The sequence below is a fragment of the Schistocerca gregaria genome, chromosome 9, assembly GCF_023897955.1.
Source record: "Schistocerca gregaria isolate iqSchGreg1 chromosome 9, iqSchGreg1.2, whole genome shotgun sequence".
Lineage (NCBI taxonomy): Eukaryota > Metazoa > Arthropoda > Insecta > Orthoptera > Acrididae > Schistocerca > Schistocerca gregaria.
The window spans coordinates 214,286,731-214,302,296 of record NC_064928.1 but is presented as its reverse complement, the minus strand read 5'-3'; the positions used below and the strand labels follow the sequence as shown (position 1 = coordinate 214,302,296).

General features: G+C 42.8%; 1 protein-coding gene across 2 annotated transcripts in view; it reads right to left on the bottom strand.

Annotated features, from left to right (window-relative positions):
* LOC126291960 (26S proteasome regulatory subunit 6B) overlaps positions 1 to 15,566 on the bottom strand; it is a 57,206-nt gene that overhangs the window by 22,032 nt on the left and 19,608 nt on the right. For both annotated transcript variants that reach the window (XM_049985717.1, XM_049985716.1), the window contains 3 exons: positions 5,800 to 5,986; positions 1,909 to 2,055; positions 1,350 to 1,553 (listed from right to left, as the gene is read on the bottom strand). In XM_049985717.1, coding sequence (XP_049841674.1) covers positions 1,350 to 1,553; positions 1,909 to 2,055; positions 5,800 to 5,986 — 538 coding nt within the window. The remainder of the gene's footprint in view (positions 1 to 1,349; positions 1,554 to 1,908; positions 2,056 to 5,799; positions 5,987 to 15,566) is intronic.

The following is a 15,566-nucleotide window of genomic DNA, read 5'->3' as shown; positions in this document are numbered from 1 at the left end:
TAATTACAAATTTTTACTCTTTAAGAGTTAAAAAATCACGACTGTCCAGAAAAAAATTGGATAAATGGGAACTCATACTGAAACTAATAATCATTTGTTACTTTTGTTGAACACAGTACACAGCTTTCCAATATTAAAGTTTACACACATGTGAAGTGTGTCAGTGAGAAGCATAGTTAAAATTCTAGATCTCCCAACACACAAAGACACTCATCCAATTAGCCCCCCCCCCCCCCAACTGCATTTTTAAAATAATGTATCTTTCAGATAATAAAATAGCTGGAAAAATAAGCTACAAACAAATCACAGAATATGTTTTTGTACTTCATAGTTGAAACTTCGTAGCACATTTGATAAGAATTCTAAATTTTTATTAAAAAATTCAAGTGATCTTAATTTAAAATCTTTGAAATAATGTATGGCATGAAAAGGATTAGCGTGACAGGAGGGCAACACTACTCTCCTAAGCATAGCTGTTGCCAACTTTCCCTTATCACTAATCTTTTATGAACCAGCATTTTTAAAGGCATTTGGTAACTTTCCTGTTTTATATATATATATATATATATATATATATATATATATATATATATAAAATACAAAGAAACTTCCACACATGGGAAAAATATATTTAAAAATATTAAAAATTTGGTGTGTGTGTGTGTGTGTGTGTGTGTGTGTGTGTGTTCACGAGTGTACACCTGTCCTTTTTTTCCCCCTAAGGTAAGTCTTTCCGCTCCCGGGATTGGAATGACTCCTTACCCTCTCCCTTAAAACCCACATCCTTTCGTCTTTCCCTCTCCTTCCCTCTTTCCTGAAGAAGCAACCGTCGGTTGCGAAAGCTAGAAACTCTGTGTGTGTGTTTTATTTATTGTGCCTATCTACCGGCACTTTCCCGCTTGGTTAAGTCATATATATATAATAAAAACACACCCTGTTTGTGAATGTGAATAAAAGAGAATGTCACCAGAGTTTAATTTTAAGTTGCCACTAACCAATTACATGTAGAATGAGGAGCAAATTTAAATAGTAATTATTATAAAGGAAGCTTTTTGATGACTCATGTTTGCCATACTCCCATAACACTCATTTTAATTTTTTCAACTCCTTAGAAAGTACTGCACAAGGTTTCACATTTTAAAAGCTATTGGTGGAAGTGTAAGGGTGTTGCGCGAGTCAGTGTGCACTTTAACTACAAGAACAGTTGTAGTTGCTAATTAGCAATAAATAAATTATTCAGAAAAAGACTTGACAGTTTTCATTTACTGATTAACCAAACACGAGACATAGATTAAATGAAAACTGAAATACTCCATTTCTCAGAACTACTAAAAGTAAGAGCTTTGTACCAGTAGTATGATGAGCAACAGCTTTTGCTAGCATGGTCTTTCCACAGCCTGGTGGCCCATACATCAGTACACCACGGGGTGGGTCAATACCAATCTGCTTGTAGAGTTCAAAGTGTGTCAAGGGCAGCTCCACAGCCTCTCTAATTTCCTGCTTCTGCATGTCCATACCTCCTATGTCAGAGTATGTTACATCTGGCTTCTCATCTGTAACAAAAATTAGTGTCACAAGATGATTAGATAAGACGAATTATGAAGTGCTTGGAAACTGGTATGTATAATTTAATGAGTGTCATGACAGCACCACATAGCCTACAAATGGTATTTCTTAAATACAATAATATTCTCAGTAAACTATCTGCTAAGCAGTTTGAAAGTATTTACTCACATTCAAAAGGAGCTAGCTAGACTACCGCATTATCTAAATCATTCTACACCATTTATGACTTCACTTAGACAGGACTTACTCAGGAAACCGAGTGACCACATAGTCAGCAAGATTGCACAACAATACATTACATATTTACATTCTGTAATAGATGTCACAAAAATACTGACTTACCTGCCTGGAGCATTGATATGGATGAGTCAGCCTCAGGTGGGAGAACATCAACCAGTGCATTGCTGTGTTTGTGGAGGGCAACACTTGCTGAAGGTTTCAGAAGTTCCCGGTCAATTGTCGACAGTATTCGGACATAGTAGTTTGAACCTACCCAGAAACAAAACATGAATTTCATTTTGAGATACAAAAAGCTCGAGAAATGAAAAGGATATCAATCATGAGTATTGTTTTAATGAATGAAAGAAAGTAATAATGAGATATTTTAATTTCCAGCTCCATATTAGCATCAATACATCAACTAAAAATATAATTTACAGAACAGCTGGAATTATCAGTAGCCATATGCAAGCCTTAAAAATTCAGAATAGAAAGAAACTGTTTACAACCAGATTCCTTGTGTCTCCCTATATGGTCCCGTACAAATGCTAATTATCAACCACACACAGTTTATTTCAGTGTTTGTGACCTATTACTGAGTTCATCCAAGTGTAAGGCAACCCCCCCCCCCCCTCTCTCTCTCTCTTTTGTAGGGCCTCCATGTGAAACTTATTAACATATCCTGACTGATGCCAGTCAAGGTGCTGTCTCTCTACTTTTCATAGGTTGGTAAGGCATCAGTTCTACTAGTTTTGCACAGTCAATTGGATGACACTTTCACATAACCAATAAGAGGCACGAAAAGGGGCACTGAATTTCTGGTGCATTCAACACTGCGTCTCAGCAATGATGCAGGAAAAGACAGATTGCTACTTACTATAAAGAAAACTTGTCAACTTGCAGATATGCAATGATTAAAAGAAACTCACACAGCCATCGCACCATCAGTAAAAAAACAAACACACACACACACACACACACACACACACACACGCCAAATCCATCATCTCAGGCTGGAATGCATGGGATGCAAGCATCAATCTGGAGATGGTGCGAAAGGGACGGTGAAGGGATAATAGCGTACTTGTGAGGGAAAGACGAACGCTGCCTGGTGGAGTGTGCAGGGACTAGACTGGCGACAGGTATAGCATCAGGAAGTTGTGGGGTAGGGAGGCAGGGGTAAAGGAACAAAAAAGGAGAGGAGTAGTGCACTCAGCACCCATTGTGGCGGTTTCCTTTCGGCTTCCACCCCACCTGGCACATGAATCCAGATAGAGAAGTGCAAGTCATCGGCCCCTTCCCACTGAGCAGTGTTAGCAACAGCAGAGAGCAAAGCAAGAGATCAATGGCAGAGACGACCTAGTTGCTGTGCAGAAGTGAGTGCTCTCTCCCACATTTAACAAGTATGCGCATGATGACACAAGAAGCTTCTAAATTGCTCTATCCCCAGGGGAAGGTAGTTGCAGAACCTCGAAGCACATTGTGTGCATTAAAATCACCACAGAGGATGAAGGGTCAGGGGAGCTGTGTAATAAGGTCAATTAGGGTCTATTCATCATGTGGGGGCAAGTAAAGGGCACATGCACTGATATAGCATTTGCTTGTAAAGTTGTAGTAAATGAGAGGGGCAAGGAATGGTAGCCGGTACTGACGAAAACACCTACGGCACCTCTAGCTCTCTCCCCACTCAGGTCGTCCTTTTTGTGGAGTACATAGCTTCATAGCTCAGGGGTGTACAATTGTTGGAAACGAGTCTCCTGGAGACACAGACATCTACCTTGAGATAAGAGGGAGACACAGTGGTCTACCCTGAGATAAGAGACAGAGTTCCTTCACATGCATCCTGAACACCTGCAAGTTTCACTGTAGAATGGTAACCATTAAATCAATGTGGTTTTTTACCCTATCTTTGCACCGTGGAGGTGAAGCACTTGTAGAGCGAGGGTGAGTGGAAGGGCCTGCTTGGATCCAAGGCATCTAACTCCATGATGTCCTCCTCATCAGTCAGATGTGAAACATGATGCCTGACAGTGCTCAGGACAGCTTTTGACCCGAACATCATGAACATTTCCCTGCACTCTGACTCTTCGAAGATAAGGAGGAAAGGGAGCATTTAGAGGCACTCTGCTTCTCTTCTGTCTTCTTGGCACTCATTATGAAACTGCTGCTGGTCTTTTCTGTGGTGGCTGCTTGGATTGCTTCATCCTTACTCATTTTGCCTTGGCATGTACACATGCAAGTATAGGGTCTGGTGGTGTATGGTTGTACACTGGACGTCACCTGCATCGAGCCATCAATCTTAGGTACAGGTTTCTGCACCATGGAAGCATAAGAAGTGGTAAACACGGAAGGTTTCGTCGCCTTATATTCATTTTTTACTTCAGCATAGGGGATCCGCTTGTTGACTTTTGCTTCCTGAAGTTTTTGTTCATGTGCAAAAACAGGGCAGTCTCTGCTCCAGACTGGATGGCTCCCAGAGCAGTTAATGCAGACTTCTGGAGATGGACAGTCAATCCCAGCTTCATGGGCTGCCTTTCCACATTTCCTACAGGTCACTTCCCCCCTGAAACTCGGCCTCATGTGACAAAAACGCTGGCATTTGTAGCACTGCATTGGGTTAGGTATGGAAGGCCTAAGCCTAATTCAGATGAAACCTGCCATGATGAGGTCAGACAACGTTGGAGAATTAAAGGTCACAATGAAAGTGGTGGTCTTCTCAATTTCTCCATTATTTCTACACGTCCTTTGCTCTACATCCACTCTCCTCTGCAATGCCCATTCTTGTTTAAGTTTGGCTATGTCATTATCCATAATGTCATGGCATGTGACCACACACTTGCTAGAGCTAAGGGAGTTATGCAGTTCAACAGTTACATTCACCCAATTTTTCAGTCTTCATAAGTAGTTCCACCTGCTTTGCCCTGTTAATCTCGACAAGTGGGAACCATTCCGGGCAGTCAAGCCAAGATCTCCCATTCCGAGACACACAACATTCCACTGCCATGCCATACGGTGGTCGCTGAAGCATGCCCAGAGCTTATGGTAACAGCAGACTGGCGGTGCTTATTAGTCCCCAGCTCAGGAATCACGGGGTCGCCAATCCCGTACTTAGCAAATGGTTGCCGAGCTCTTGAGGGCATTATGATATTTTGATGAGTGTCATTATCATCTTTTGACTTCATCGTATGATGATAAAAATGACTGTCAAAATGTTGTTGAATTTGGCACAGCCATCTGGATGGAAGCTGAGAAGATTTCATTAGCAATATATGCCCGGAAAAATCTACAGTCACAATTGAGTTATGTCAGATTGTAAGATCAGTTAGCAACCTTCGAAATGTTGCATTATGTATGTGGTGATCCTCACACAGGCAAGAATTTCCATGAGTCCAATACAAGGAAAAAAAGGAAGTGTTTTCAGAGGTTAACAGGTGGTGAGAGCAGGGGAGGGGACATGGGTGGTGGGAGATTTGGGTAGATAGGTCACGGCAGGATCTGCACATGTATGCAGAATCAATTTCGAGCACAACAGGAAGAAGGATATAAGTGAACACGAGGACCACGGAGAAATCAAGTGCAATGGCATTTATCACTTTTAACTGGGTAAAAAAGTCCAAGAGGATTGGTAAGTAATTGGTATTTGTGACAAAATCTACATGCAGCAATGTAACAGACATCGAATTACACGAAACAGTGGCAGGTTATACGTGGGTTGGCATTAAGAATAACGTGGATCTTTGAGACAGTAAAATAGGAAGAATGAGATGGTGTAGAGATATTGGGAATCACTACAGTTTGTCAAATGTATACCCCATACTCCTGACAGACTGAAACAAACAAGACAAAGATTACTTGTTGAAAAATGATGGTGCAAACTTTCCCGCATTACTGTTCCTTAAAGTAAGGCATTTTGATGTTTCTCAAAAGATTCACAAAGAAACTGGAGAAATATTGTATTCGTGCTCAGGTGCTCACATATACAACTAGCCATTAATGAAACAGCAAAAAATATACCTGTAGTGCTGCCAACTATTCCAGTATTCTGGTCAACAGCCTCGAGAAACTGCCCAATAACCAGGGGAACACTCTGTATCCGCTTAACTTCCTCCTGCGCATGCAGGTACTCCTTTTTCAAGTTGCGCTGCTCGTCTTTTATGTATTCTTCCTGTACAGCTAAGAATTCCAGTTGCCTTTGAAGCTTCTGCAAAATTTACAAGTATATGTCACAACAACAACAATAGTCCCACACCATGCAATTTTACATGTGGCAATGATGCTCTGTAACTTAGCTTCAGTGGTCAGGAGAAGGAGTACCTGAATACTTGTCAAGGTCATGCAAGAACGAGAGTAATTGAAACTGAAGAACACACTTCATATGCCGTGACAGCAGTGTAGACACTTTTATTGTTCCATGTTGACCAGATGCCCCAGCCTTATGCAGCCATCATTTGATCTACAGCAAAAACATAATAAGGGGGGTGGGGGTACACTACAATTGGTACTGTAATAAGACACCTCATATCCAGTAAGGGTTGCATTTGAATCGGATGACTTTAGAAGTAAGTTTGGCCCTGTGTGGTTTTTGTGTGCAATTCCCACGCCCCCACTGCCCTCCTTTCCGCCTAATACTCTTCAGGACCCCACCAGATCTGGCCAGTTCATTCGTGCTTGCACCAGTGAGGTTTTCTTTTTAAGTCACATAGCTTTGTTAAAGATATAGGTCATTTTTTTAAAAATTTTTTGGTTATTACTGTTTTCTCACTATCAATAAGCAGACAGTATGTATTTACTACAGATTTTGTATGGAGCATAAACCTGTAGTAATTTTATATGAATAGTCAGGCGGCATTCTTAATCGTTACATTGAGCATTTTGAAAAACACACATTTATTTCTGGTGCATCGCTATTCATTACCTGTAACCACAGCATGTGGTCATTTAGTTTGTACCACACACACCATCCAGTGGTGAGACAAGTATGCATTTAATCAACTGAGTTTTCATCAATTTATTTTGTGTGGAGTGCCTTTTATGCTTTGAGTTCATGTAATGTAATACGGCAATTTTATAGCAAGTTCCATAAGGTAAATGGAATTTTGTATGCCCTCCCCCCCCCCCCCCCTTTAGGTCAGATGATCGGAGCATAAGACTGTTGAAACTGGTCATCTTTGAACAACAAAAGCTGCTACGCTATGATCATGACATACAAAGTGTGTTCTTCATTTCCAGCCATACCGACTGGGCCACACCACAGCATGTGTATCTTACAAAATTAGAGTAATGACTTCTTTCTTCTTAATTTTTAGATAAGTTGAATCTACAGAGTTTCATCAATAGAAATATTCTGTGAATAATGTAGAGTTAAAGCAGTCGCACTTTATTGATCATAAAAAAAAACACACACACATAGAAAGAAACTTCCACACGGGAAAAATATATTAAAAACAAAGATTCCAAGACTTACCAAGCGGGAAAGTGCCGGTAGATAGGCACAATGAATAAAACAAACACAGAATTTCTAGCTTTCGCAACCGGCGGTTGCTTCTTCAGGAAAGAGGGAAGGAGAGGGTAAGATGAAACGAGGTGGGTTTTAAGGGAGAGGGTAAGGAGTCATTCCAATCCCGGGAGCAGAAAGACTTCCCCAAGGGAAGTCCCCCCGCTCCTGGGATTGGAACGACTCCCCACCCTCTTCCCAGCAGGGATACGACTTCCTAAAATCCTGCCCCGAAATGAGATCCATCCTTCATGAAATTCTCCCCACTCCACCAAGAGTGTCTTTCCGCCGTCCACCTAACCTTCGTAACCTCTTGGTTCATCCCTATGAAATCCCCAAACCACCTTCCCTACCCTCTGGCTCCTACCCTTGTAACTGCCCCTGGTGTAAAACCTGTCCTATGCACCCTCCCACCACCACCACCTACTCCAGTCCTGTAACCCGGAAGGTGTACACGATCAAAGGCAGAGCCACGTGTGAGGGCACCCACGTGATTTACCAACTGACCTGCCTACACTGTGACACTTTCTATGTGGGAATGACCAGCAACAAACTGTCCATTCGCATGAATGGACACAGGCAGACAGTGTTTGTTGGTAATGAGGATCACCCTGTGGCTAAACATGCCTTGGTGCACGGCCAGCACATCTTGGCACAGTGTTACACCGTCCGAGTTATCTGGATACTTCCTACCAACACCAACCTATCCGAACTCCGGAGATGGGAACTCGCCCTTCAATATATCCTCTCTTCTTATTATCCACCAGGCCTCAATCTCCGCTAATTTCAAGTTGCTGCCACTCATACCTCACCTGTCTTTCAACAACATATTTGCCTCCACACTTCCGCCTCGACTTACATCTCTGCCCTTAATCTTTGCCTTCAAATATGTCTGCTTGTATCTGTGTATGTATTGATGGGTGTGTGTGTGTGTGTGTGTGTGTGTGTGTGCCTGCGCAAGTATTACCTATTCTTTTCCCCCCCCTAAGGTAAGTCTTTCCGCTCCCGGTATTGGAATGACTCCTTACCCTCTCCCTTATAACCAACATCCTTTCATCTTTCCTTTCCCTTCCCTCTTTCCTGACGAAGCAGCCGCCAGTTGCGAAAGCTCGATAATCTGTGTGTGTGTTTTATTCATTGTGCCTATCTACCGGCGCTTTCCCGCTTGGTAAGTCTTGGAATTTTTGTTTTTAATATATATATATATATATATATATATATATATATATATATATATATATATATATATATTAAAAACAAAGATTCTAAGACTTACCAAGCGGGGAAAGCGCCGGCAGATAGGCACATGAACAAAACACACGAACACACACACAGAATTACGAGCTTTCGCAACTGGCAGTTGCTTCGTCAGGAAGGAAGGAAGGAGAGGGAAAAATGAAAGGATGTGGGTTTTAAGGGAGAGGGTAAGGAGTCATTCCAATCCCGGGAGCGGAAAGACTTCCCTTAGGGAAAAAAAGGACAGGTGTACACTCGCACACACACACACACACACACACACACACACACACACACACACACACACACATATCCATCCGCACATACACAGACACAAGCAGACATATTTAAAGGCAAAGAGTAAGGGCAGAGATGTCGGTCGAGGCGGAAGTACAGAGGCAAAGAAGTTGTTGAAAGACAGGTGAGGTATGAGTGGCGGCAACTTGAAATTAGCTGAGATTGAGGCCTGGCGGATATCGAGAAGAGAGGATATACTGAAGGGCGAGTTCCCATCTCCGGAGTTCGGATAGGTTGGTGTTGGTGGGAAGTATCCAGATAACTCTGACGGTGTAACACTGTGCCAAGATGTGCTGGCCGTGCATCAAGGCATGTTTAGCCACAGGGTGATCCTCATTACCAACAAACACTGTCTGCCTGTGTCCATTCATGCGAATGGACAGTTTGTTGCTGGTCATTCCCACATAGAAAGCATCACAGTGCAGGCAGGTCAGTTGGTAAATCACGTGGGTGCTTTCACATGTGGCTCTCCCTTTGATCGTGTACACCTTCCGGGTTACAGGACTGGAGTAGGTGGTGGTGGGAGGGTGCATAGGACAGGTTTTACACCGGGGGCGGTTGTAAGGGTAGGAGCCAGAGGGTAGGGGAGGTGGTTTGGGGATTTCATAGGGATGAACCAAGAGGTTACGAAGGTTAGGTGGACGGCGGAAAGACACTCTTGGTGGAGTGGGGAGGATTTCATGAAGGATGGATCTCATTTCGGGGCAGGATTTTAGGAAGTCGTATCCCTGCTGGAGAGCCACATTCAAGGTCTGATCCAGTCCCGGGAAGTATTCTGTTACAAGTGGGGCACTTTTGGGGTTCTTCTGTGAGAGGTTCTGGGTTTGAGGGGATGAGGAAGTGGCTCTGATTATCTGCTTCTATACCAGTTTGGGAGGGTAGTTGCGGGATGTGAAAGCTGTTTTCAGGTTGTTGGTGTAATGGTTCAGGGATTCACGACTCGAGCAGGTTCGTTTGCCATGAAGACCTAAGCTGTAGGTAAGGGACCGTTTGATATGGAATGGGTGGCAGCTGTCATAATGGAGGTACTGTTGCTTGTTGGTGGGTTTGATGTGGACGGATGTGTGCAGCTGGCCATTGGACAGATGGAGGTCAACGCCTAGGAAAGTGGCATGGGATTTGGAGTAGGACCAGGTGAATCTGATGGAACCAAAGGAGTTGAGGTTGGAGAGGAAATTCTGGAGTTGTTCTTCACTGTGAGTCCAGATCATGAAGATGTCATCAATAAATCTGTACCAAACTTTGGGTTGGCAGGCTTGGGTAACCAAGAAGGCTTCCTCTAAGCGACCCATAAATAGGTTGGCATACGAGGGGGCCATCCTGGTACCCATGGCTGTTCCCTTTAATTGTTGGTATGTCTGGCCTTCAAAAGTGAAGAAGTTGTGGGTCAGGATGAAGCTAGCTAAGGTGACGAGGAAAGAGGTTTTAGGTAGGGTGGCAGGTGATCGGCGTGAAAGGAAGTGCTCCATTGCAGCGAGGCCCTGGACATGCGGGATATTTGTGTATAGGGAAGTGGCATCAATGGTTACAAGGATGGTTTCCGGGGGTAACAGACTGGGTACGGATTCCAGGCGTTCGAGAAAGTGGTTGGTGTCTTTGATGAAGGATGGGAGACTGCATGTAATGGGTTGAAGGTGTTGATCTACGTAGGCAGAGATACGTTCTGTGGGGGCTTGGTAACCAGCTACAATGGGACAGCCAGGATGTTTGGGTTTGTGAATTTTAGGAAGTAGGTAGAAGGTAGGAGTGCGAGGTGTCGGTGGGGTCAGGAGTTTGATGGAGTCAGGTGAAAGGTTTTGTAGGGGGCCTAAGGTTCTGAGGATTCCTTGAAGCACCGCCTGGACATCAGGAATGGGATTACCTTGGCAAATTTTGTATGTAGAGTTGTCTGAAAGCTGACGCAGTCCCTCAGCCACATACTCCCGACGATCAAGTACCACGGTCGTGGAACCCTTGTCAGCCGGAAGAATGATGATGGATCGGTCAGCTTTCAGATCACTGATAGCCTGGGCTTCGGCTGTGGTGATGTTGGGAGTAGGATTAAGGTTTTTCAAGAAAGATTGAGAGGCAAGACTGGAAGTGAGAAATTCCTGGAAGGTTTGGAGAGGGTGATTTTGAGGAAGAGGAGGTGGGTCCCGCTGTGATGGAGGACGGAACTGTTGCAGGCAGGGTTCAATTTGAATAGTGTCTTGGGGAGTTGGATCATTAGGAGTGGGATCAGGATTATTTTTCTTCATGGCAAAGTGATATTTCCAGCAGAGACTACGAGTGTAGGACAGTAAATCTTTGACAAGGGCAGTTTGGTTGAACCTGGGAGTGGGGCTGAAGGTGAGGCCTTTGGATAGGACAGAGGTTTCCGATTGGGAGAGGGGTTTGGAGGAAAGGTTAACTACTGAATTGGGGTGTTGTGGTTCCAGATTGTGTTGACTAGAATTTTGAGGTGTTGGGGGGACTGGAGCTGGAAGTGGGAGATTGAGTAGATGGGAGAGACTGGGTCTGTGTGCAATGAGAGGAGGTTGAGGTTTGTTGGAAAGGTTGTGGAGGGTGAGTGAGTTGCCTTTCCGGAGGTGGGAAACCAGGAGATTGGATAGTTTTTTGAGGTGGAGGGTGGCATGTTGTTCTAATTTGCGGTTGGCCTGTAGGAGGATGCTATGTACAGCCGGTGTGGATGTGGGAGAGGAAAGATCTGCTTGTGTATGTGTGTGTGTGTGTGTGTGTGTGTGTGTGTGTGTGTGTGTGTGTGTGTGTGTGTGTGTGTGCGCACGCCTGTCCTTTTTTCCCCCCTAAGGGAAGTCTTTCCGCTCCCGGGATTAGAATGACTCCTTACCCTCTCCCTTAAAACCCACATCCTTTCGCCTTTCCCTCTCCTTCCTGAAGAAGCAACCATCGGTTGCTAAAGCTAGTAATTCTGTGTGTGTGTTTGTGTGTTTTGTTCATGTGCCTGTCTGCCGGCACTTTCCCACTTGGTAAGTCTTGGAATCTTTGTTTTTAATATATTTTTCCCATGTGGAAGTTTCTTTCTATTTTATTTACATCATCTTTGTCACTAAGAAAACTGTATCATCTCTGTGGCTTCGTACGATTCCTTCATCAATTGTAAAGAGATTAGTACACAGGAAAAACGAGGAAGTGCAAACAGAAGGGAGGTAACTGAACTAACTAGCATGAAGGCAACAATACTCCTGTGATGCTGCCACTCTACTCCACTATTAGCCTCCTACGCATTAAAATATGTTTTTTCAAGTCTTTTTATAATTTAATAATTTAGTCATATTTAACATCACAGTTTGATGTGCTTATAAGCATCTGATTACAGGCTGTAATGTGAGGTACATACAAGGTCACTCAGTCATACTGAATTTAATGAAGTACAAAATTTACCACAATCTCCTTTATGTGTTATGCAGTTGCACACACAACAGAAAAATTCATTGAAACCATGAAACTTCCTGGCAGATTACAGCTGTGCACCATATAGGGACTTGAACATAGGACTTTTGCCTTTTGTGGGCAAGTGCTGAGCAAACTGGCTATGACTCACTATTCATATTCACAGCTTTAGTTCCAGTGTCAGGAGGGGAACACAGTTTTAATCTGGCAGGAAGTTTCATATAAGTACACACTCCACTGCAGAGTGGAAATCATTCTGTCAGCACCATGTTTTTACTTAACTTTACAAATGGCCATTCACACATTGCGGTTTGTTTTTGTACGGAGTAGATGTTGGGTACTGTGCCTACATTAAAGTTGGAGGAACCCTTGGGAGGGTGGTAGAGTGTAGTCAATGAACAGCTGTAACTAGATGTATCCACATGGCCCGAATATAAAAATTAATCATATTTTGTTGATAACCTTTCCACCACATTCTGCTCTCTCTCTCTCTCTCTCTCTCTCTCTCTCTCTCTCTCTCTCTCTCTCACACACACACACACACACACACACACACACACACACACACACACACACACACCACCACCTTTTATGCTGAAACGTACATTGAGGTGACAGAAGCCATGCAATACCTCCTAATACCTAGTGTCAGACCTTTTGTCCAGCATGTTGCAGCAACTCTATGTGGCACGGACTCAAGACATCGGAAGTCCCTTGCATAAATACTGAGACATGCTGCCTCTATAGCTGCCTACAGCTGCGAAAGTGTTACTGGTTCAGGATTTTGTGAATGAACTGACTTCTCGATTGTGTTCCATAAATGTTCACTGGGATTCATGTCGGGTAACCTGAGTGACCATTTGCTTGAACTGTCCACAATGTTCTTCATATCAATCATGAAGAACTGCGACCTCTTGACATAGTGCACTGTCATCTATAAAAATTCCGTGATTGTTTGGGAGCATGGAGCCCCTAAAAGGCTACAAACGGTCTCCAAATAGCCGAACACAACCACTTCCAGTCAATGATCAGTTCCGTTGGATCAGAAAACTCAGTTCATTCCACATAAACAGAACCCACGCCATTATGGAGCCACTGCCAGCTTGCACAGTGCCTTCTTGACAAAAGCTTCATTGGGCCTGTGCCACTCTCCAACCCTACCATCAGCTCTTACCAACTGAAATCGGGACTCAGCTCACCAAGTCCTGTTTTCCAGTCATCTAGGGTCCAACCGATATGGTAATGAGCCCAGGACAGGTGTTGCAGGCGATGTCGTGCTGTTAGCAAAGACACTTGCATCAGTCATCTGCTGTCACGGACCATTAACGCTAAATTTCTCCACACTGTCCTAATGGAGACATTTGCAGTACATTCCACTTTGATTTATGTGGTTATTTCATGCACCGATGCTTGTCTGTTAATGCTGATAAATCTATGCAAACACTGATGTTCACAGTCGTTAAGTGAATGCCATTGGCCACTGCACCATCCGTGGTGAGAGGTATTTCCTGAAATTTGGTATTCCTAGCACACCCTCTACACTGTAGGTCTCAGAATATTGAATTCACTAACAATTTCGTCACCTGAGTGTAAGAATCTTGGTTGTGGTGACAATTCTTGTGTTGTCTGGATGACCATTTCTTCATTTTCTGCTTTTGCTGCTTAAATGATTTTTTATTGTTATATATAGAGCATGTCTGCACTGTCTGTGTTGTAATAATATTAACCATTTTGCCTCAAGGAAAAAATCTACACTGTTGTGACACACTGGTCTATAGCAGAGTCCAATGTCTTCATTAGGTTGGAAGGTGACAATCTGATTGCAAGTTGGAACAACCAATTGATTGATTGACATTACGAACTGATTTGTGATGTAGCCAGAGGTCTATGTTTGCCTGGGACTTTCTAGTTTTGTTTTCGACTACATTCTGTTAACGCCAATCCACAGTTATGTAATACTTACATAAATCAATTACAGGAACACCAAGGCACAGCAAAAAGCAGAAAATAAACACAGTGTTAAACAACTTTTTGCTTTTTTCTGAAAGCTGACTGAGTGCACCTTACCATCTAATATGTTAATGATTTTGTTATATTAAATAAGTAATATTTCTCTCTCAATCAAAACAAAAGCATAATTTTATCACAGAAAATATGGAGCCTTAGGTATGACTCAGGAACCAAGCACCAGTTTAGGTAAAGGAAGACTACACCATATGATCATAGTATGCAAAACAGTTGGGTATGTGAAAACAATGTCTGTCCCTACCACTCATCAGACATTAAGGCAATAGTCTACCAAGAACTTGTTCCCAACGTGGAACAGTTAATCAGTGACAGTGTTATAAAAAAGCAGCCTGAATTTTGGTGATGAAAGGATTGGCTCCACCACTATGAGAATGCACCTGGTCAAGCATCATTGAGTGTCCGACTGTTTTAGTCAAAAAACAAAACAAAAGCAATTCACACCTATTTTACTTTTAGCCTGACTCCTTGTCACATTTTTCTCTCACATCAATCCAAAATAGTCCTAAAAGGGCACAGAAGAAACAGGAAAAAATATGATGAATGCACTAATCAGTACATGAAATGTTGAGAAGTGCTTTAGGCCTGATGAATATTGTTGGAGGTGATGTATTTTGTAGAGGTTCAATCAAATTAAAATGTTTAATTGAGTAACTTACTTTTTGTTCTCCCTTGTAGTATTATACTGAAATGGCTCCTTTATAGTTGGTCTATAGAGATTAAAGGAGAATTAAGAACACTGCTCTTGTCACCCAATGTCACCATGGTCCGGAACAGCTTAACCAAAATACCCTGGATCATTCCAAAACCTCTACACAGCCTTAGGTCCTCTGAAGCGAATGGCCCTCACCAAACTATGACCAAGAGCTCAGTAGAACAACAAAGGACACAACATAGCGCTGAGCAAATAATGCTCTTTTCACAGCAAGTGGATTACTATAATTGATTATGAAATATATGGTAAAGAAATAAATATTAAGAGTCTTAGAACCAGATAACCAAACTGTGGGATGCACACACACATGCACGCGCATGCGCCCACACGCACACGGGTTGTAAGATGATAGTCTTTGGACCAAGAGTTTCTTTACACACCAGGAGACAAATGCAAAAGTGAAAACAAATACAAGGAAATGTAGGAAAGTTCATTAGAATCCTAGGACGAAAGAAAAACTTGGAAAAACATACAAGGTGTGATCAAAAAGTCACGGGAACTTTTTAATTTCAGGGCTTTACATATCCCACATTCAAAATAGTTTTTATCTTGTTGATATACAGGTTCCTGATGTATGTTTTCATTTTCAGCTGTTTTTAATATTTAGTTTATTGTTGACAGTCA